This window comes from Macaca fascicularis, chromosome 3 (genome assembly GCF_037993035.2).
Source record: "Macaca fascicularis isolate 582-1 chromosome 3, T2T-MFA8v1.1".
In the NCBI taxonomy this organism is placed as follows: Eukaryota; Metazoa; Chordata; class Mammalia; order Primates; family Cercopithecidae; genus Macaca; species Macaca fascicularis.
The window spans coordinates 3,454,045-3,476,236 of NC_088377.1; the positions used below are offsets into that span (position 1 = coordinate 3,454,045).

Sequence of the window (22,192 nt, forward strand, 5' to 3'; positions counted from 1 at the left end):
AAAAAACAGTGTCTGCAAAGCACAATAAAGCGAATGTAATAAAATGAAGTGTGCCTGTAATTCTTTTCAGCTATAGTGACTGTTGTAGAGACTGGTGTTTACAGTCAGGGTTGAGAGTGTGTAAACATCTCTGGAGTGTTTTCAGATATTAATGCTGGGGAGCACCCTGGAGAATCTGATTCCATAGATCTGGGATAGGTACCAAGAGGTACCAGGTGTGTTTATTTTGGAAAATCACCCCAGGTGATTCTGATAAATATCAGTTATTAAGAATGAATGATCTGAAGGAAACAGATGAGTTTGCATGTTCTGCATAGTTACGTACCTTGACAGAAAAAAACAACTAAGTTTAGCTGCTTTTATTCAGAATCATAATTTTACTGTCTAGCTAGCTAAAGTAAAAGCTGTAAGCTAAGCGGAAACTGAGCTCTTTGCTATTGTTTTAGTATAATAATTATATAATCTCAAAAACCGAAATTGCCTCTTCAGCAAAATTCTCCTAAAAGATAATAAAGTAAACCTTTCCCTGAGAGTTATGATAAAATTCCATATCAGAACTGTCATAAGGGATAAAGTCCAGGGACTAAATAATTTCTTAGTATAGAGGCCAGGCACAGTGGCTTATGCCTGTAATCCCAGCATTTTGGGAGGCTTGAGGTGAGTGGATCACTTAAAGTCAGGAGGAGTTCGGGAGCAGCCTGGCCAACATGGAGAAACCCTGTCTCTACTAAAAATACAAAAAAATTAGCCAGGCGTGGTGGTGGGCACCTGTAATCTGAGCTACTCGGGAGGCTGAGGCAAGAGAATCGCTTGAACCTGGGAGGTAGAGGTTGTAGTGAGCTGAGATCGCGCCACTGCACTCCAGCCTAGGTGACAGAGCAAGACTCCGTCTCAAAAAAAAAAAAAAAAAAAAAAAAAATGGGTATAGAAAGGTGGAATGTACTAGTGAGTGTTGAGACTCTTTGTTCTGAAGTCAGTGAAATGGTTCAATACATTGCTGTGACTTATCAGCCTTAAATAATGAGATTCAGAAAATAAGACGAAGTACAGAGTTTATTTGTGCACAGAGCTTGACAGTGGCCACTCAGAAACACTGACTTCAAACCAGTGGGGTCAGGGTTCCAAGGTGAAGAAGATTTCACTGATATAGGCAGAGACAGAGAAGTTCCAGCAGGATTAGAACATTTTCCATACAAGACCAGTGTGTGTGCCACAGTGATTTGACTGTTTACAGATTGCTACATTCCAAGGAGGGTTATCTGAGGAAGTCTTATTTCCAGCAGTGTGGTCTTAATTATTTACAGGAAAGAAAAAGACAGAATTTGCAGCTGCATAGCTACATTCCTCACAAGGGTTGGGATAATTTAAAGTCCCAACAGCTTTAAGTTTGAATTATTTAATTTCAGACTGTTTATTTTTTACATTGATCTTTAATCTCTGCTTTATTATTATTTTCCCATGCTGTTCTTAAGAAAATCCTCTGCTGTTAAAGAGAGAGAAAATTTTATTTTCCTTATGGTATTATCCTTCTTTTATTGAAATCCTAATGGGGCAGATCCTGTGTAGACATTTGTTTCTTAACCCCTTAAAACTTGATGATAGTTCTTGCGGGGCGGGTGCTGAGATCGTGATGTTTTCTGGCTCTTACTCCAGTGCAGGGCAGCATTCTGCACGTTCATCTTGGCACCTACAGTTGTAGCAGGCTTGCGTTGCCCTCCCTGTAAAACAATTGTTTGAAGGCTGTCTTTTAACAGAAGGCATTTGCAAATTTAATGATTTGCATTTTCTTCTCTTTGCAAGTGACCCCAAAGGCTTATGACCTATGCGACTTGTCGTTTTGCTGGTTGTGAATTTGAGCTGCCTGAATTGCTGGCTGGCGTGCTGGTGAGGCGGTGGACTGAGAGTGAAGCTGCTCTGTTGCCCAGCATTCAAGCTCAGCGTGGCTTTGTTTTCCTGTGCTTGTGGTGGTTTACATAGGCACTCTTAGGAAGAGTTGGATAGTGGGCACTTGTATTTGCACGTTAATGAATTTGACTGGGAAGAATGTTTTATTAAAGTGCTGATTTGCAGAGGCCTTGGGGGCTTATGAGTCTCAAATACCAAGACTGTTCTGTGGGGATAGGTAATAGAGACCATGGGTTAGCTGTCAAATGGATTCTTTTTAAAATTTTACATACAGTGAATTCATTCTTTAGTTGTTTTTTTTTTTTTTTTAACTTTTTGCCATTCTATAAATTTCTACAAAAGTGTACAGTCATTTGCCTACCACAATTAGGTTGTGGAACTCCTATTCCTTCCCCCAGACTGCCTGCACCACATCTTTCTGTAGTCCAGTTCTCCACTCATCACCAGCCCGAGGCAACCACTGATTTTGTGATTTGTTCAATATTTTAGCTGGATTTTTTTTTTTCTACCTTGTATGGTGTCCAGCGTATGCTCCAGGTGAGCAAGTGCTTGCTTCATGTATCTGCTTGGAGGCTGCTGCCTTTCCTTATTTTTCAGATTGGTTGGCTGATGTCCAGCCTTAGCTCTCTAGTATATTCAAGAAAACCTGTGATTTTGGTAAATTATCTCTCCCTCTGCCCCCAGAAAGAATGGGGTAGCTATCACCAGTTTTTCGTATCCTAAGCTGAAGCTGGAAATCAGGAATTTATGTAAACATTGAAATTGTTAAATTTCCACCCAACTGTAGTCACTTGTTTAGTGATAGGTTAGCGTAGTGCGGAGGAGGTTTTGCCCAGCAGATTTGCTTCCCAGGATGTCAGTTCTCTGGACATCTGCAAGGTGGTATAGTAACATCTGCTCTAATTACTTTACATATTGTGAATTTTCTACTGAACCGTGATGAACGATAGCACATTGACAGCAATGTGATTGTTTCCAGTAACTTGGATAAGAGGGCAAATGAAGAGCATGAAAGAGATGGAAATCTTTACAATCCTGTGAAGATTAACTGCTTAACTTGCTAGTGAAAACTTTTCTAAATGGTTTTTCTGCTTTTCAGTGATTTGAAAATCATGATTGTATTCCTTGTCTGTGGTTCATGTATTCAAATAATATTAGATAATAACTGTAGCATCAAAATTACTTTTTGATGATTGATACTTTGGGGGCAGGACTGGATCCAGCTTAGTCTTCCAGGGACCTTCCTAGTTACAAAGTTACCAGCAGAGCACCTTCGTGTCAGTGACCATGGCTGTTCTTGGTCTGCCGATCCTTCCTCCTCCACACACTCACACCAACACGTGGAGGCAGTGTGGTGTGCAGAAAAGGCCAGGTGGGACTTGAGGCCCCACGTCCACTGCTGCTTCTGCCACTGACTAACCCTGTATTCTTGAATATATGACCTTCGGTTTTTGTGTTCTGAGAAGAGTCTGACACTAGATGACAATTATGGTATCCCTGTCCTAGAATTGTGTGACTCTGCCTGTGGAAGAATAAGGTGCCAGTTTTGACCTTCAACTTACTGGTCTTCTGTAGAGTCTAAGTCAGCAGTGAAGGGTCAATAAACAGGCATTTGGGTTGTTCCCACCTTTTGGCTGTTATGGATAATGCTGATATGAGCATTCGTATACAAGTTTATGTGTGGATGTATGTTTCAGTTTTTCTTGGTATCTACCTTGGGGTCAGAATAGCAGGGTGTGGTAACTCTGTTTAGCTTTTTGAGGAACGGCTAGACAGGTTTCCACAGTGACTGTACCATTTTATGTGCTGGTGGCTGCCTTTCCCCATGTCTTCCGAACAGCCCATCTTTTTCTAGGTGTGCAGGAGTCCTTGTTGCTGTTTTTGGTTCTTTGAGCACCCATTTGTTTCTCATGTACCTTGAACTCTAGGAGAGATCATTAGCGTGGTCCTGGTTTCCCCATTGTGGTTGAACCTCCTGAAAGGTAAGGTTGGTTTGGAGAGAGTTGATTTACAACTTGAGCACTGATCAACATGATTTTTTCCTCTTTTTTTTTGGAATCATCCGTTGAATCATCTGTCAGGACAATAGCTGAACAGAAACTTTTAAGACTCTAGGCAACAGGTAGCAAACAAATATAATTTGAGGCACTATAAGAAGGAAGACCGCTCTGGAACCTTGACTCAGGTGACTGCATCACCAGCCTGGTATTGACTCCGTACTTTTAACATAAGACCCTCTCAACAAACAGCATGAAGTCAGGCTTTTGTATGGGAGTGTCGTCTACAAGATCTCTTCTGGGCATGGACACTTGTTGGACTATGGAGATAACCTCGAGGCTCTCTGGCATCAGGCAGGTGTAATAAAGGGCTGGGGTGAGAGTATTACGTTGATGTACTGTCATGAGAAGGAAAAAGTAATGCTGCTTCATAATCAGTTGACTAGAAGAAAAGTGTCAGGTTCAATTAGCAACAGGGATTATCTGGTTTGTGGTGCCATTAGGTTTCAAGGTGATCTACTACGAGGCCTGAAGACTTTTTTGAGTGTAGCTGAGCTGCAGTGGCTCTGAGACAAGGCAGCTGTACATCCTGGCTCCTGGATCCAGGGACAGGCTGATGGGCAGTGGACTTTTCAGGTGTGCCCTGGAGCAGCATGGCTCACCCTTGACACCATAATTCTCTGTTTTGGGGCCTGTCCTATGCGTTGTAGGTTGTTTGGCAGCATCCCTGGTCTCTCCCCATTAGAGGCATCCCCTAAGTGTGGCAGCCAAAAATGTCTCCAAATACTGCTTGGGGCAGAATCATCTCCCTTCCTCCTCCCATGCCACTTTGAGAACCACTGCCCCAGAGCATGGCATAATCTTTCATGTGTGTAGATGGAAAGATTTATGATAGTCTGGGATATTAGAGGCCGTCATTGAGAGGATTTTGAAAGCACCGAAGGTTTTTAGGTCTCCGTTTTCCATGGATGTGGTTCTTACATTTTCAATGTAGTCTAATCATATAGCAGTCTTCGTAATTCAGAAAAATTGGATATCTATTATCTACAATATCCAATAACTCACAGAAGTTTTCTTAATTGTCTTTCAGTGATTGGTCTTGGAAAATTTGTAGTCTTTCCTTAGATAAGGTCCTTCCTTCTGTTGACAGAGTATAGATTCGATACAGGTCATTGTTCTGTGGAATTGGAGTTTTTCCTTAAAAACATGCTTCTTTTTAGGTAGCTCAGTGAGAAGATAAACACAGCGTTACAGGTTTCCAGATTAATGGAATGTAAGAAGAGATCATGTGTGTTTTAGGTGAGAATGACCCCATGGGGCTCTAGGTGTCCTTTGCATGGGTATAGCTGGATTTAAGACTTGAGAGAAGTAGGCCTGGTGTGATGACTCACACCTATAATCCCAGCAGTTTAGGAGGCCGAGGCAAGTGGATCACCTGAGGTTAGGAGTTTGAGACCAGCCTGACCAACATGGTGAAATCCCATCTCTACTAAAAATACAAAAATCAGCCAGGCGTGGTGGCGGGCGCCTGTAATCCCAGCTACTCAGGAGTCTGAAGCAGGAGAATCACTTGAACCTGGGAGGCGGAGGTTGCAGCGAGCCAAGATTGTGCCACTGCACTCCAACCTGGGTGACAGAGCGAGACTCCATCTTAAAAAAAATACTTGAGAGAAGTAGAATAGAATTCCAGTGAGTGATATAACTTCCTGGGTAATCGTTGATTTTTCCAGGTAAAGGCAAATAAGTTTGCCATCTGTTTTTTTTTTTGTTTTTTTGAGACACAGTCTCACTCTGTCACCCAGGCTGGCATGCACCACCATGCCCAGCTAATTTTTGTATTTTTAATAGAGACGAGGTTTTGCCATGTTGGCCAGGCTGGTCTCAAACTCCTGACCTCAGGTGATCTGCCCACCTCTGCCTCCCAAAGTGCTGGGTTTACAGGCGTGAGCTACTGCGCCTTGCCAAGTTTGCCATCTTTATAGAATGGGACACTAAAGAAACCTGAGCACCACTCTATTCTGTAAAGAATTAGGCTTCAGGTGGGGTGAAGAGAGGATGGTGTTTGGGTAAGATATGACATTGAAGTGCAGAATGATTATTTTGCTGCTTGTTTGTAGATCTTGGACAAATCAATATCCCTGACCACTAGTTTTTTTTTTATTTTTATTTATTTATTTTTTTTTTTTAACAGGTAATGTTAGGTGATTGCAGGGACTGGTAAAAGGAATGATTAGTCCTTTTTTTATTAAGCTGGTCACAGCTGGCCTAAGAGCTTCCATAGCTTTAGTTCTAGATGGTATCAAGGTAGTTCAGGCAAGCTGGGCATGGTGGTACATGCCTTTAGTCCCAGATACTCAGGAGCCTGAGGTGGGAGGACCACTTGAGCCCAGGAGTTCAATCCTACCTTGAGCTATGATTGCACCTGCATTCCAGCCTGGGCAACAGAGTGAGGCCCTGTCTCTTAACAATAACAACAAAGTAGTTTAGGTAAAGATGTAGAAGACTCCATCTGGACTCTTTTGGGCTTTGCTCCAGTTATTCGTGTATGTCCATAGAATCTTTTCCTCGTAGGGATTCTGGGACCATAGGTAAATCTTCGGTTATTTCTTGAATCATACATAGTGTGGGCAAATTAACGTTCAGATCAGCTATACTTTGTATATTTGAGAATTTTCTGTAATTTCTTAAAATCATCTTTCTATAGTACCATTTATCTGCCAATTCCATTTGCAAAATAAATTTGTATCTATTAAATTTTGCAGGGGTTGTGTCCCGGAGAAGGAAGAAATATTCTTCTAATAACGGCCCAGAGTAACAGTTACAGGTTGGGAGAGATGAGTGGGATCTTGCTCTGTCACCCAGGCTGGAGTGCAGTGGTACAATTCTAGCTCACTGCAACCTTGATCTCCTGGGCTTAAGCAATGCTTCCACCTCAGCCTCCCGAGTAGGTAAGACTACAGGCGATCACCACAGTGCTTGGTTAATTTTTTATGTTTTTTGTAGAGATGGGATATTGCTATGTTGCTGAGGCTGTTCTTAAACTCCTGGCCCCAAGGCCCCTACCTCAGCCTCCCACAGTGTTGGGATTACAGGCATGAGCCACTGTGCCCAGCAGTTTGATTGTTTTAAGTTTCAATCTCTTTATTAAATTTCTCTGACAAATTTCTGAATTACTTTTCTATGTTGTCTTGGAAATCACCGAATTTCCTTAAAACTATTGTTTTGAATTCTTGGTCAGAGAGCTCACGTATTGCCATCTTGTTAGAGACAGTCACTGGTTCCTGGCTTTGTCTGTTTGGGGAGGCCATGGTTCCTTGTTTCCTGTTGTTTCTTATGGGTATATGTCTATGTCTTTGCATTGAAAGAGTATTTATTCCAGTCTTGTCTGTCTGGGTTATTTTGGTTTTTATTGGATATGTTTTCTTAGAGATTCTTTGTAATTTACTTGTTGAATTTCTTCCTTTTTTTTCTGCAAGGTTGCTGCCTCTTTATAGGCACTAGATGGTGCCTTAAGCCCAGGTTTACCTTGGCTGTAGAAAACCATCAGAGTGTTGCCCATCCCGAATAGGGGAGGTCACAAAGAGGATAACCTGGCAGTGTGGAAATACTGGCAAGGTGTCTGTGCCCAGGGGACTTGTGGGACATACCTTGTACTGTGTGCATCTGCTGAACGACCACTCTGATTTGGTGTCTTCTCTGGCCAAGTTACAGAGCAGAGTTTCCAGGGCCGGGAATGGTAGTTCTGCTTCCCCACTTTGCCTCTGGCTATCCTCAGGGATAGTTTCCCTTCAGGTACTTACAGTGCTTCCCGTGGGTTGAAGCAGGGACAGGTCTTCTGCCAGGGAACCTAAGATGGTGGGGACAGTAGTTGTTCACCTCCTTCTGACTTTTTCCAGTGTAGAAACTGAGTTGGGGAAATTTTCCTCACGCTTGGTGCTGGGCACATTATGGAGAGGGGTGTCACAGATATGAAAGTCCAGTTGTCTTACTGTGTGTTCGGAGTTTTTTTCACTTGTCTGTTGCCATGGGAGCTGTCTGATCCTCATATTTGAGTTCCGGGATATTGCTGCTGATAATCTTGGAGCTGCTGTATGTTGGTTTTTGGTTTTCTGTTGGGAAGCAGTGAAGCCAACTTACTTCTATGCCACCATTTGGAACCAGAAACTCCTGGTTGCCCATATTTTAATTGGGTTATTTTCCTTTCTGTTACTGAGTGGTAAGAAGTATTTGTAATATGCTAGTACCTTATCAGAGATAGGATTTTCAAATGCAGCCATACCTCAGAGATCCTGTAGGTTTGGTTCCAGATTACTGCAATAAAGCAAATAGCACAATAAAGTGAGTCACATGAATTTTTTGGTTTCCCAGCATATATAAAAGTTATGTTTACAGTGTACTTTAGTCTGTTAAGTATGAAATTAGCTAGGTGTGGTGGTGCAGACCTGTAGTCCCAGCTACTCAGGAGGTTGAGGGTGCAGTGAACTGTGATTGTGCCACTTCACTCCAGCCCGGGTGACAGAGTAAGATACAATCTCAAAAAAATGAAAAAAGAATTTTATAGGTTTAATTTTTTTTTTTTTGAGACGGAGTCTCGCTCTGTCGCCCAGGCTGGAGTGCAGTGGCGCGATCTTGACTCACTGCAAGCTCCGCCTCCCAGGTTCACGCCATTCTCCTGCCTCAGCCTCCCGAGTACCTGGGACTACAGGCACCCACCACCATGCCCGGCTAATTTTTTTTTTTTTTTGTATTTTTAATAGAGATGGGGTTTCATTATATTAGCCAGGATGGTCTTGATCTCTTGACCTTGTGATCCTCCCGCCTTAGCCTCTCAAAGTGCTGGGATTACAGGTGTGAGCCACTGCACCTAGCCAGCTTTAATTCTTATATTCAGATCTTAGATCCATTTTGAGTTAATATTTGTATATGGTATGTGGTAGGTATCCAGCTTCCTTCCTTTGCATGTGGATATCCAGTTGTTTTAGCATCATTTATTCAAAAGATTATTGTTTTATCATTTTTCCATTGATTTGTCTTGGTACTTTTGTTGGAATTCAGTTGACCATAAATGTGAGGATTTATTTCTGTACTCTCAATTCTACCATTGATTTATATGACTATCATTCTGCCAATACCCTATTATTACTTTTATTGCTGAAAATAAGGTGAAATTATTACAGTCTAAAGCAAAAGTATCAGATATAGTACGTCTCAACTCTGTATATCCTTTTCAGCATAAATAATTGACACCAGAATCTTTTTTTTTTTTAATGGGGTCTCACTCTAATCGCCCAGGCTGGAGTACAGTGGCGTGATCATAATTCACTGTAGCCTCAAGCCCCTGGGTTCAAGCAATCCTCCCACCTCAGCCTGGGTAGCTGGGACTATAGGCATGAGCCACTACACCTAGCTAATTTTTATTTATTTTTTTGTAGAGACAGGGTCTCACTATGTTGCCTAAGACTCATCTCAAACTTCTAGGTTCAAGTGATCCTCCTACCTTGGCCTCCAAAAGTATTGGGATTATAGGTGTGAGCCACTGTGCTTGGCCCAGATTCATTTCCTTTTTTTTTTGAGATTGAGTTTTGTTCTGTTGCCCAGGCTGGAGTGCAGTGGCACCATCTCGGCTCACTGCAACCTCCACCTCCTGGGTTCAAGTGATTCTTCTGCCTCAGCCTCCTAAGTAGCTGGGATTACAGGTGCATGCCACCACATTTGGCTAATTTTTGTATTTTTAGTAGAGACGGGGTTTCTCCGTGTTGGCCAGGCTGGTCTCAAACTCTTGACCTCAGGTGATCCACCGTCCTTGGCTTCCGAAAGTACTGGGATTACAGGTGGGAGCCACTGTACCTGGCCCCATTTCTTAAATTATGTAATTACTGTGCTAACCTCTAGAATTACCTATAAACACTTTTAATGAAAAATGAACCTAGAAAAACCATTTTAACAGAAAAATTAACTGGCAGTGTTTTAGTTTTGGTAGATGGTAACAAAGTCAATTCTATAGGCCTTGAATTGACTCACAGGCATTCTAGATAGATTAAATATCAGTAAGCAAAGTACAAATTACCATGTAAAACAAACAAATTCCAACAGATTGACAAGTACTGAAGCTGTCTGTGTAGGAATTTATTCACATTTATTTTACTTTGTAGTTCATGTTTTAGTGGTATTTAGTGAAATGCAGCATTGGCATTTGCAGTTACAATACTGGATATATGATACAGACTTCATTTACCAGTACATTTGTTGTGTTGGGCATTGTTGCTTGCTATTTTTTATATATATATATATATATATTTTTTTTTTTTTTCTTCAGCAATGTATTAGTAATGTTTTTGTTTTCTGTTGCTGTGTAACAAACCTACTCAAAATATAAAGTCTTAACATTTATTTTGCTCATGGGTCTGCAGTTTGGTCAGGCTTGGCAGGGACAGTTTGCTGCTCTCCAGCGTCTGGAGGTGTCTGCAGCGCTGCCCATTGGGAGCAGTGTAATTACTTGGTCTGGTCTTCAGGCCGATTTGCAGGGTCTCAGGCATGAGGAAATGGGATACTTGCTGATCCACAGTGGGACATAAAATTGAGAAAATAAGTTTTCTTCAAAATCAGTTTTCATACTATTTTTTGACTACATATAATTTCAGTTTTGTATCATGGCTAAAAGTTACTAGCAAATACAGATTGAATATTCTTTATCTGAAATGCCTGGGACCAGAAGTGTTTTGGATTTTGGAATACTTGCATTATACCTGCTGGTTCAACACTCTAATTCAAAAATCTGAAATCTGCAATGCTCTGTGAGCATGACCTTTGTGCATCTTTGTCAGTGCCCAAAAATTTTTAGATTTTGGAGCATTTTGGATTTTGGGTTTTCAGATTATGGATCTTATTAAAAGTGAATTTTCACATCCTCAGTCCCAGATAAGACAGTTAGCCCCCACCTTATGTTTGGACTCTGCCTGCCCACAGCTGGTTAATGCAGCACTCCGGAGCATAGTGACTGCAGACATGGTTAGATTCCAGGGCTCTGTTTCACTCTTTAGGTGCTTGCTAATTACAGTGCACATTACTTAATATTTCAGTAACTCTTATGGTTGTCAGTGATTCTTTCTGGGCTGTCACTTTTGTTATAATACTTTTTTTTTTTTTTGAGACAGAGCTTTGCTCTGTCACCCAGGCTGGAGTGCAGTGATGTGATCATGGCTCACTGCAGCCTCTACCTCCTGGGCTCAAGCAATCCTTCTGCCTCCACCTCCTGAAAAGCTAGGACTACAGGTGCACACACCATGCCCAGCTAATTTTTAAATTTTTTGTAGAGATAGGGTCTTGCTATGTTGCCCAGGCTGGTCTTGCACTTGTGGACTCAAGCAGTCCTCCCACCTCAGTCTCTCAAAATGTTGGGATTACAGGTGTGAATCATCATGCCTAGCAGTTTCATTTTTATATGTCTCATTGTCAGCTGTGTTTTCATTAGGTCTTTTGGAAGAAAAACAGCAACAAATACTCTGTTCTGCACAAAATTGTCTAGGTTCTGAAGTCATCTGATCTTGATGCTTTGTTTCATTTTCTGTTGCAGATGTTGCTGCCATAGCATGTGGTCGTGAATTCTTGGTTAATTCAAGCCGGGTGCTCTTGGACACCATATTGCAGCTTCTGGGAGACTTGAAGCCAGGACAGTGTACCAAACTCAAAGTGTATGGTGGATAATGTTAACAAGTTAATTCTATGTACATATTAATTAGACTATGCTGATTGGGCCTCTCTTCAAGTAAACACAGTTAATTTTGGTGGTAGTTCTAAATACTCGAAGAAATAAATTGACTGGAGAAATTAAGGGAGTATACTGTCCCTTAAATAGCATTTTAGAAAATAAATTTAAGGAAGGAATGTTCTTACCTTAGAGCAATCAGTGAGTCCCAAATACTATTGCATGATACTTCATGGTTATGTCAAAATGACTTTAAATAGGTATTTGTGGTGGTAGCACCCCACTTCCAGGTACTAAAATCTGTATTTGTTTTCTATTTTTTATGTAACAAATTATCACCAACTTGATGGCTAAAACACCACCATTTATTATTGCATAGTTTGGTCAGTCAGAAGTCTGAGTGGGGTTGAGAGTTTCTCTGCACAGGTCAAAAGTGAGGTGTTTTCCAGGGCGGGATCTTTTCAGAGACTCTGTGGGAGGAATCTACTTCTGGGCACTTTGAAGTTGCTGGCAGAGTCCAGTGTCTTGGTTTCTAGGACCAAGTTCCCTGTTTCCTGGCTGGCTGGTCAGCTGTGGGTCAGCTGCTGAGGCAGCTTGCATTGCTTCTCACAGGGGCCCCATCTTCACGCCACAGTCACTCATTGAATCCTTCCCACGTTTCCAGTCTCTGAGACTTCCTCTTCGTCTACCAGCAAGGTGAAACTCTCTCTGCTTTTATTCTTTTGTTAAAAAATTCACTTCAAGAAGGCAAAAACTCTGCTTCTTATTTGTGTGTTTAGGCATACCTGGATAAACTCCTTCTGATAACTCTTGAGTCAGTGTACCTTAATTACATCTACAGAATCCCCCTTTCCAGGCAATGACATCATCAGCGTGTGGTAATTTATAGTCCCAGAGATTAGGGCAGGAAATCTTGGGGAGAGGGGCAGTGTAAGATTCTGCCACTCACACCGTTCGTTCTGAGTGTTGCCTTTGACTTCTTAGAGCATCTTTACGTTTTAATTTTTTTTTTTTTTTTTTAAAGAGACCGAGTCTCTACATACATTGCCCAGGCTGGCCTCAAACTCCTAGGCATTCAAGTAATCCTTCCACCTCAGCCTCCTGAGTAGCTGGGACTACAGGCATGTGCCACAATGCCCTGCTGTGGAGCACTTTTTAAAAGTAAGAGCTTCTGTCAAGTCTGTGCCAGGTGCTTCCGACATCTGTGTCATCCTGGCCGCGATGTCTCTTGGTTGTTTTTCCCATGTGAGTTTAGATTTTCCTGTTTCTTCACATGCCAAGTAATTTGGATTTATCCTGGACATTTATGTGATCACTGGTCTTGTTTAAATCCTCGGGAAATGCTGGTGTTTATATTTTCACAGGCAGTCAACCCCTTCGGGTCAGATTCCAGCCAGCCTTTTCTCTGTTTGCTTTGAGTGTGTTGTCCTGTTTTCAGAGTCTTTACAGTGCTATTGGAACTGCCCCTTGTGAGTGCCGCCCAGTGGCCAACAGTTAAGAGTCTTTCAGATGCTGTTTGTGATCAGATCCACACAGGCACAACTTGGGATGAGGCCAGGAATTTATAAACAACTTTGTGGGGTCACTTTTCTGAGCTGTTAACTCTCGGGTACATTTTGGTTGTCTGGGACTGCCTTTTTCAGTCCCCCACCTGCAATGCTGGGGTTTCATATACCCTGCTGTGTCTAAGTGCCTGCAACTGTGCCTTCATCCTGCCCTGCAGCAGGACTTGAGAAGCTCTTAGAGCTTTCAAGTGTAAGGAAAAGATGCCTTTCTCACAGCGTTTGAGTTACCTGGGGGATGCCCCCACTGCCACCGTGCTTGGTTGCTGCCAGGAGACTCCTTTCCCACTCCTTGAGCCTCACTAGAGACCTTCTTCTGGTGCTGTCTGTGTGGCTCAGGGCTACTTCTGGGTTTGGAGCTCCCTTGAGTCCAGGCCAAGGACACTAGAGGAAAAAGTGGTAAACTCACTGCTGGTTTAGTGGTTCTTAAAATTTTCATCATCTTCCCCTATCTGCCTGCTACTGTTTACTTTTCAGAGTCCTCAAATAGCTGCTTCATGTATTCTCTTTGGAATTTATAGCTGCGTTCAGTGGAAGCGAGAATGGAGGGTGTGTTCAGGCCATCTTATCCAGAACCAAGCTTTCTAGTCCATTTCAATATTTTGTACTAACAAATATATTTACATAAATAATACATATATACATATATGCAATTTTTTTTTTTTTTAAAGACAGAGTCTTGCTTTGTAACCCAGGCTGGAGCATAGTGGTGTGAACATGGCTGACTGCAGCCTTGACCTCTTAGGCTTAAGTTATCCTGCCAGCTCAGCCTCCTGAGTAGCTGGGACCATTGGTGCACGCCACTATGCCTGGCTAATTGTTAAATTAAAAAAAAATTTTTTTTTTTTTTGAAATGGAGTCTCGCTCTGTCGCCTAGGCTGGAGTGTAGTGGCGCGATCTCGGCTCACTGCAGGCTCCGCCTTCCGGGTTCACGCTGTTCTCCTGCCTCAGCCTCCCGAGTAGCTGGGACTACAGGCGTCCACCACCACACCCGGCTAATTTTTTATTTTTATTTTTTTAGTAGAGATGGGGTTTCACTGTGTTAGGCAGGATGATCTTGATCTCCTGACCTTGTGATCCACCTGCCTTGGCCTCCCAAAGTGCTGGGATTACAGGGTGAGCCACCGCGCCTGGCCAAATTAAAAAAAATTTTTTTGTAGAGACTAGGTCTCTCCATGTGGCCCAGGCTGGCATGGAGGGTTTTGTTTGGGGGTATAATTTTACCAATTGCTTGTGGATCTAGTTCATTCCTTTTAAGTACCTTGCATCAAAGGAGATGTAATATTTGGATTATCCTTCCCTGACTTTAAGGTTTTACTTGACAAATATAATGCTGTAGTGAACATCCTTGATAAAGTATTTGCTAACCTGAGAGTTCCTCTAGGAGTTTTCCCAGAAGAAAGATTTGAGAAGTAGGACATGGACATTTTCAGTTTGATAAGATACTGCCAAACTGGTCACCATAGTGTACATTTCTACCTGCACCATGTCACTATTCATGTTTCCCACGTCCTTGTCAGCACTTCGCTATTTATTATATTCCTCTAAAGAAAAAAGAAAAAAAAAAATATATATATATGGAAAGAGGGAGAGGTGCGGGGGGAAGAAGGTGAGAGACCGGGTCTTGCTGTGTCACCCAGGCTGGAGTGCAGTGGTGCAATCATGGCTCACTGCAGCCCCGACCTCTGGGGCTCAAGTGATCCTCCCATCTGAGCCTCCTGAGTAACTGGGGTCCCGGCTACTTGGCATGCCACCATGCCCAGCTAATTTTTTTTTTTTTTTTTTTTGAGACGTAGTCTCACTTTGTCATCCAGGCTGGAATCCAATGGCACGATCTCACTCACTGCAAGCTCCGCCTCCTGGGTTCCCACCATTCTCCTGCCTCAGCCTCCCGAGTAGCTGGGACTACAGGCGCCCGCCACCATGCCTGGCTAATTTTTTGTATTTTTAGTAGAGATGGGGTTTCATCATGTTAGCCGGGATGGTCTTGGTCTCCCGACCTTGTGATCCGCCCGCCTCGGCCTCCCAAAGTGCTGGGATTACAGGCGTGAACCACCGTGCCTGGACTTTTTTTTGTATTTTTTGTAGAGACAGGGTCTCATCTTGTTGCCCAGGCTGGTCTCAAACTCCTAAGCTCAAGTGATCCACCTACCTCGGCCTCCCAGAGTGCTGGGATTATGGCGTGAGCCACTGCACCTGGCCTTAAAGAGTATTTTTATCATCCGCCTATCATCTGTGTGTCTTTGTCCTTCTCTCCCTTCCTTCAGATTTAGATTGCCAGTGAGGTTGAGACTCTTCACATGTTTGTACCATTCCAGTTTTTCCTTTGAGTCGCCCGTCTGTGTCTTGTGCCCACTTTCCTGTTGGGCTGCATTTTTCTTAGTGATGTGCTGTAGTTGTGTGTTCTGGATACTAATCCATTGCCTCTTTTGTTTCTGTGGTCTGTACAAGGTCCATATTTATGGGCCAGCTAAAGTCCCCCCTTCAACTTCCAAGGTGAAGCTGTGTGTGAGGGCTGGGTCACTTCTAGCCTCTCTGGTTCCAGTCCCTAGGGCTTTGTGCCTTTGGGTCCTGCTGAGCTCTTGTTGATTTCAGTGGGAAATGGGGAGAATTGCCTTCTGAGCCATTCACTGACTTTCTTGGCAGTCTTCCATTTGGCCACTGAGCAAAGCCGCGTGTTTAGCCTCTATCCTGACTCGGGATCTCAGCATGCACCAGCCTGAGAGAGGCCTTCCCGCTGGGATCTTTGGCTGCCTTCCAACATGCTCATGGCTTGTTCCCTCTCACTCTCATCTCCAAGGCACTGTTCTCTCCTCTTTTCACCTCCCCCACTTCACTAACGCCCACCCTTGAGTCCTCTGGAGCCCCAGGACCTCCTTTCTCCTGCTATAAATCAGCCTCTTTTCTTCCTGGCTGCCCCCTGCCTTCGGTATAGCGTCTCGCTCTCTGGAGAACTATACTTTCACTGCCACTTTTGTGATCGAAGGTTACTAATTTTCAGCAGTTAGTACCTTAGACCCAGAGATAGGGGTTATTTTTTTCCTAGTTGCTCATTTAAAAAAAAAATTTTAATTTTAATTTTAAATTCACGGGGTACATGTGCAGGTTTGTTACAAGAGTATATCGCATGATGCCGAGGTTTGGGCTTCTGTTGAATCTGTCACTCAGATAGTAAACATAGTACCCAACAGGAGGTTTTTCAGTCCTTGTTCCTCTCCCTCCCTCTCTCCTTTTGGAGTCTTCAGTGTCTCTTGTTCCCATCTTTATGTCCATGTATACCAAGGGTTTAGCTCCCACTTACAAGTGAGAACATGCAATATTTGGTTTTCTACTTCTGGATTAATTCATTTAGAATAAATGTTGCTGCAAAGGACATGGTGTTGTTCTTTTTTTTTCTGCCTGTGTAGTATTCCATGACTTATATGTACCAGATTTTCTTTATCCAATCCACTATTGATGGACACCTCAGTTGATTCTATGCCTTTGCTATTTTTGTTTTGTTTAGTTTTGTTTTTGAGACAGGGTCTGGGTGTTCCATCCACACTGGAATGCAGTGGTGCTGTCTTATCTCACTGCAGTCTGAAACTCCTGGGCTCAAGCAGTCCTTCTGCCTCAGCCTCCCAAGTACCTGGGTACCTGGGATTACAGGCATGTGACATAACACCTGGCTAATTTAAATTTTTTTTTTTTTTTGGTAGTGATAGCGGTCTCACTTTCTTGCCCAGGCTAGTCTTGAACTCCTGGACTCAAGTGATCCTTTCACCCCAGCCTCCCAAAGTGCTGGGGTTTCAGGCATGAATCACCACTTATCTTTGCTATTGTGAGCAGTGTTGTGATAAACGTATAAGGGCAGGTGTCTTTTTGGTGGAACAATTTTATTTTCCTTTGGCTATTTACCAAGTAACGGGATTGCTGGGTTGAATGCTAGGTCTATTTTTAGTTCTTTGAGAAATCTCCAAACTGCTTTCCATAGGTGCTGAATTAATTTACATTCCCACCAACAGTGTATAAGAGTTCCTTTTTTTCCATAGTTTTGCCAACATGTTGTTTTTTGACTTTCTAATAAGAGCCATTCTGATTGTTGTGAGATGGTATCTCATTGTGGTTTTGATTTGCATTTCCCTGATGACTAGTGATGTTGGGCATTTGTTCTTTTTGTTGGCTGCTTATATATCTTCTTTTAAGAAGTGTCTGTTCTTGCTCTTTGCCCGCTTTTTAATGAGGTTATGTGTTTTTTTCTTGTTGATTTGTTTAACTTAACTTCCCTATAGATTCTGGGTATTAGACTTTTGTTGGATCCATAGTTTGTGAATATTTTCTCCCATTCTGTAGGTTGTCTGTTTACTCTGTTGATAGTTTCTTTTGCTGTGGAGAAGTTCTTTAGTTTAATTAGGTCCCAACTGTTAATTTTTGGTTTTTGTTGCAATTGCTTTTGAGGACTTAGTCAAATTCTTTGCCTAGCCCGATGTCCAGAAGACTATTTCCTAGATTTTGTTCTAGGACTTTTATAGTTTGAGGTCTTACATTTAAGTTCTTAATCCATCTTGAGTTAATTTTTATCTGTGGTTAGAGGTAGGGGTCCAGTTTCATTTGTATGCATATGGTTAGCCATTTTTCCCAGCACCATTTATTGAACAGGGAGTCCTTTCCTCATTGCTTATTTTTGTCAATTTTGTCAAAGATCAATTGGCTGTAGGTGTGCAGCTTTAATTTCTGGGTTCTGTATTCTGTTTCATTGGTCTATGTGTTTATTTATTTTATTTTATTTTATTTTTTTTGAGACGGAGTCTCGCTGTGTCTCCCAGGCTGGAGTGCAGTGGCGTGATCTCGGCTCACTGCAAGCTCCGCCTCCTGGGTTCATGCCATTCTCCTGCCTCAGCCTCCCAAGTAGCTGAGACTACAGGCGCCCGCCACCACGCCCGGCTAGTTTTTTCTTTTTTTTTTTTTTGAGACGGAGTCTCGCTCTGTCGCCCAGGCTGGAGTGCAGTGGCCGGATCTCAGCTCACTGCAAGCTCCGCCTCCCGGGTTCGGGCCATTCTCCTGTCTCAGCCTCCTGAGTAGCTGGGACTACAGGCGCCCGCCACCTCGCCCGGCTAGTTTTTTGTATTTTTTAGTAGAGACGGGGTTTCACCGTGTTAGCCAGGATGGTCTCAATCTCCTGACCTAGTGATCCGCCCGTCTCGGCCTCCCAAAGTGCTGGGATTACAGGCTTGAGCCACCGCGCCCGGCCTCGGCTAGTTTTTTGTATTTTTAGTAGAGACAGGGTTTCACCATGTTAGCCAGGATAGTCCATTCTCCTGTCTCAGCCTCCTGAGTAGCTGGGACTACAGGCGCCCGCCACCTCGCCCGGCTAGTTTTTTGTATTTTTTAGTAGAGACGGGGTTTCACCGTGTTAGCCAGGATGGTCTCAATCTCCTGACCTCGTGATCCACCCGCCTCGGCCTCCTAAAGTGCTGGGATTACAGGCTTGAGCCACCGCGCCCGGCCTATGTGTTTATTTTTGTACCAATGTCATGCTGTTTTAGTTAGTGTAGCCTGGTAGTATAGTTTGAAGATGGGCAATGTGATGGCTCTGGCTTTGTTCTTTTTTCTTAGGGTTGCTTTGGCTATTTGGGCTCTTTTTTGGTTCTATAAGAATTTTAGAAGAGTTTATTCTAATTCTATGAAAAATGATGTTGGCAATTGAATAGCAATAGCATTGAATCTGTAGATTGCTTTGGGCAGTATGGACATTTTCATGATATTCATTCTTCCAGTCTATGAACATGGAATGTTTTTCCAGTTGTGCCATCTATGATACTTCTTTCAGCAGTGTTTCGTAGTTCTTCTTGAAGAGCTCTTTCACCTCCTTGGTTAGATGTATTCCTAGGTTATTTTTTTGTGTGTGGCTGTTGTAAATAGGATTGTGTTCTTGAGGACTGGCTCTCAGCTTGAACCTTTTTTTTTTTTTGAGACAGGATCTCACTCTTTTACCCAGGCTATGGTGCAGTAGCATGACCACGACTCCCTGCAGCCTCGACCTCCTGATCTCAAGCGATTCTCCTGCCTGAGCATCCTGAGTAGCTGGGACTACAGGTGTGTGCCATCACACCTGACTAATTTCTGTATTTTTTTGTAGAGACAGGGTTTCGCCATGTTGCGCAGGGTGGTCTCGAACTCCTGAGCTCAAGTGATCTGCCTTCCTTGGCTCTTCCAAAAGTGCTGGGACTACGAGTGCGAGCCACCACACCTGGCCTTCAGTTCTGTGTTGAATAGGTGCGGTAAGAGTGGATATCTCTGTCTTATTCCAGTTCTTAGGGGAAGTGTTTCTTCTAGCTGCCCATTTTTATTTTTAATGAAATGTCCCAGAATGCTCTTTAAAAGGCTCTTTCTCTTCCAATCTCATACAAAAATTTTTCCTCCTTGAAAATTCAAGCAACCAGTTGGCTCTCTTCACATCCAGCCTTTCTCATCACTGCTCTTTTCTGACCACCCAGGCATTTCCCTTGTTCACTGACTACTGGCTTGTTGGTGTCCCCCTCCCCATTTCCCGCTATCTTGAATGACTTGAACATGTTTAGGAGTGATTCATTCAACAATCTAATTTCAAGGTCACATGCCTTTCTCAGCTGCCAAGATTTGCTGTGCCCTTCACTGTGGCAATAGTCTGCCTTGGGCCAGACCCTGCACATGGTCATCACGTGGACTGTCTGGTAAACACTGCTCTAGCACTCAGGCAGTACCTCCTCTCCTCCCTGCCTCCTTTTCCTACCATTGTTCCCTCTAAACTGCAAGACCTCCTGCTCCTCCTCCTTCCTCCTGCTGACACCATTGCCTCCATGGCCTCCCCTCCCACTAGCTCACCCAGCCCCAGTGTCCATTACATTTCCTGATGCTTTCAACGTTGGACCAGCCCAGCCATCCTCCTTCTCTGTTCCTACAGCTGGGGCTGCTTAGTGAGGTTTGGGAAGAAGCTTTCCTGTGTGCACGGACTCTTGTCATTTCTCCTGGTTTCCAGCACCTTGGGATCCTCCTCTATGTCCTTACTTATCTCCCACTCATTTCCATAGTGGTGGAGGCAGACCTCGGGTGTGACCCTCACGGCCTCCCTGCTCTGCTCTTCCTCTGCAGGTGGGTGTCCCAGCAGGCGGCTTTACTTCCTGCTGTACGGAGTCAAGGGTATGAGTGTGGCCACCTCAGCTTGGCCCTCCCTTGTTTATGCCACTCACCTTTGCTTTTTCCTTTTACATGTCAGAGGCACATATGGCCTGGATGTGTGTGTGTATGGTGTGGGTGTGGATGTGTGTATGTGGGGGGGGTTGGGGGGTTGGGATGTATTTTGTGTGTGGTGTATGTGTATGTGGGTGTTTTTTGGGGTGTCTGGTGTGTATGGTGTGTATGTGTTTGGGGCATGTTTATGGTGTGAGTGTGAGGGAATGTGTGGTGTGTGTGTGTATATGGTGGGGGAGGTGGGTGTCATGTGATGTGTGTGACTGTGGTGTGTCTGTATATGTGGGACTATGGGGGATTGGGATGTGTGTATTTTGTGTGTGGGGGGAGATGTGGGTGTGGTGTGCTTGGTGTGTGTGGCTGTATGAGGGGGATGTGTGTGTGTGGTATGTGTATGTTGGGGGATGTTTGTGGTATGTATATATATGTGGAGGGTATGGGGTATGTGTGTGTGTGGAAGGTGTGTGGGGGGATATGTGTGGGCATGTGTGGTGTGTGTGTGGTGTGTGTGTGGGTGTGGTGTGTGGGGGTGTGTGGGCTGCATATGTGGGGGTGTGTGTATGTGTGTTGGAGTGTGTGTGGGGTGTGTGTGGTGTGTGTGTTAGGTGGGTGATGTGTGTTTGTGGGCTCTGTCAGTCAAGGCTGGAGCAGTTGGTGCAGTCAGCTGGTGTGTTGTGTATGGTGTGTGGGGTGTGGTGTGTGTGTGATCTGTGGTGTGTGATGTGTGGTGTGTGTGTGGTGTGTGATGTGGGTGTGTGGTGTGTGGTGTGGGTGTGTGGGCTCTGTCAGGCAAGGCTGGGGCAGTTAGTGCAGTCAGCTGGTGTGTGTGTGGTGTATGTGGTCTGTGGTATGTGGTGTGTGTGTGTGTGGTGTGTGTGATGTGTGTGTGGTGTCTGGTGTGTGTGTGGTGTGTGATGTGTAGTGTGTGGTGTATGGTGTGTGGTGTGTGTGGCGTATGTGTGATATGTGTGGTGTGATGTGTGTGGTGTGCGATGTGTGTATGGTGTGTGGTGTGTGTGCAGTGTGTGTGGTGTGCACAGTGTGCAAGTGGTCTGCATATGGTGTGTGTGTGGTGTGAGAGATGTGCGTGTGGTGTGTGTGTGTGCAGTGTGTGGTATGTGTGGTGTGTGTATGGTGTGGGGTGTGGTATGTGTGTGGTGCAGTGTGTGGTGTGTGTGTGGTGTATGATTGTGTGTGTGTGGTGTATGATGTGTGTGTTGTGTGTGTGTGGTATGTGTGGTGTGTTTATGGTGGTCTGTGTGGTGTGTGGTGTATGATTGTGTGTGGTGTGGTGTGTGTGTGGTGTGTACGTATGGTGCAAATGCTGTGTGGTGTGTGTGTGGTGTGTGATGTGAGTGGTGTGTGGTGTGACCGGTGTGTGGTGTATGATTGTGTGTGGTGTGGTGTGTGTGTGGTGTGTACGTATGGTGCAAATGCTGTGTGGTGTGTGTGTGGTGGGTGTGTTGTGTGTGTGGTGTGTGATGTGAGTGGTGTGTGGTGTGACCGGTGTGTGACTGGTGTGTGTGGCGTGGTGTGTGTGATGTGTGCGACAGGTGTGTGTAACGTGTGTGTGGCGTGGCGTGTGTGATGTGTGTGACGGATGTGTGTGACTGGTGTGTGTGGTGTGGTGTGGAGTGTGTGCTGTGGGGTGTGTGTGTGTAATCTTCCTGCCTCTGTATTGAGCCTTCCTCTGGGATGTGCCCTGTTGCCTGTCACCTCTTGCTCCAGTATTTCTAGCACTCCTGCTCCACTGGCTCCTGTTCAGCCTTTTGTCTCCCAGGCCATGGCTGCCCTTTCAAACCACTAGCCACCCT

General features: G+C 44.0%; 1 protein-coding gene across 8 annotated transcripts in view; it reads left to right on the forward strand.

Moving 5' to 3' along the window:
- HSF2BP (heat shock transcription factor 2 binding protein) overlaps positions 1-22,192 on the forward strand; it is a 121,698-nt gene that overhangs the window by 29,638 nt on the left and 69,868 nt on the right. For 6 of the 8 annotated variants that reach the window (XM_005548579.4, XM_005548580.4, XM_074033939.1 and 3 more), the window contains one exon: positions 11,476-11,593. The exons of the other annotated variants lie outside the window; for them this stretch is intronic. In XM_005548579.4, coding sequence (XP_005548636.1) covers positions 11,476-11,593 — 118 coding nt within the window. The remainder of the gene's footprint in view (positions 1-11,475; positions 11,594-22,192) is intronic. 8 annotated transcript variants of the gene reach the window in all.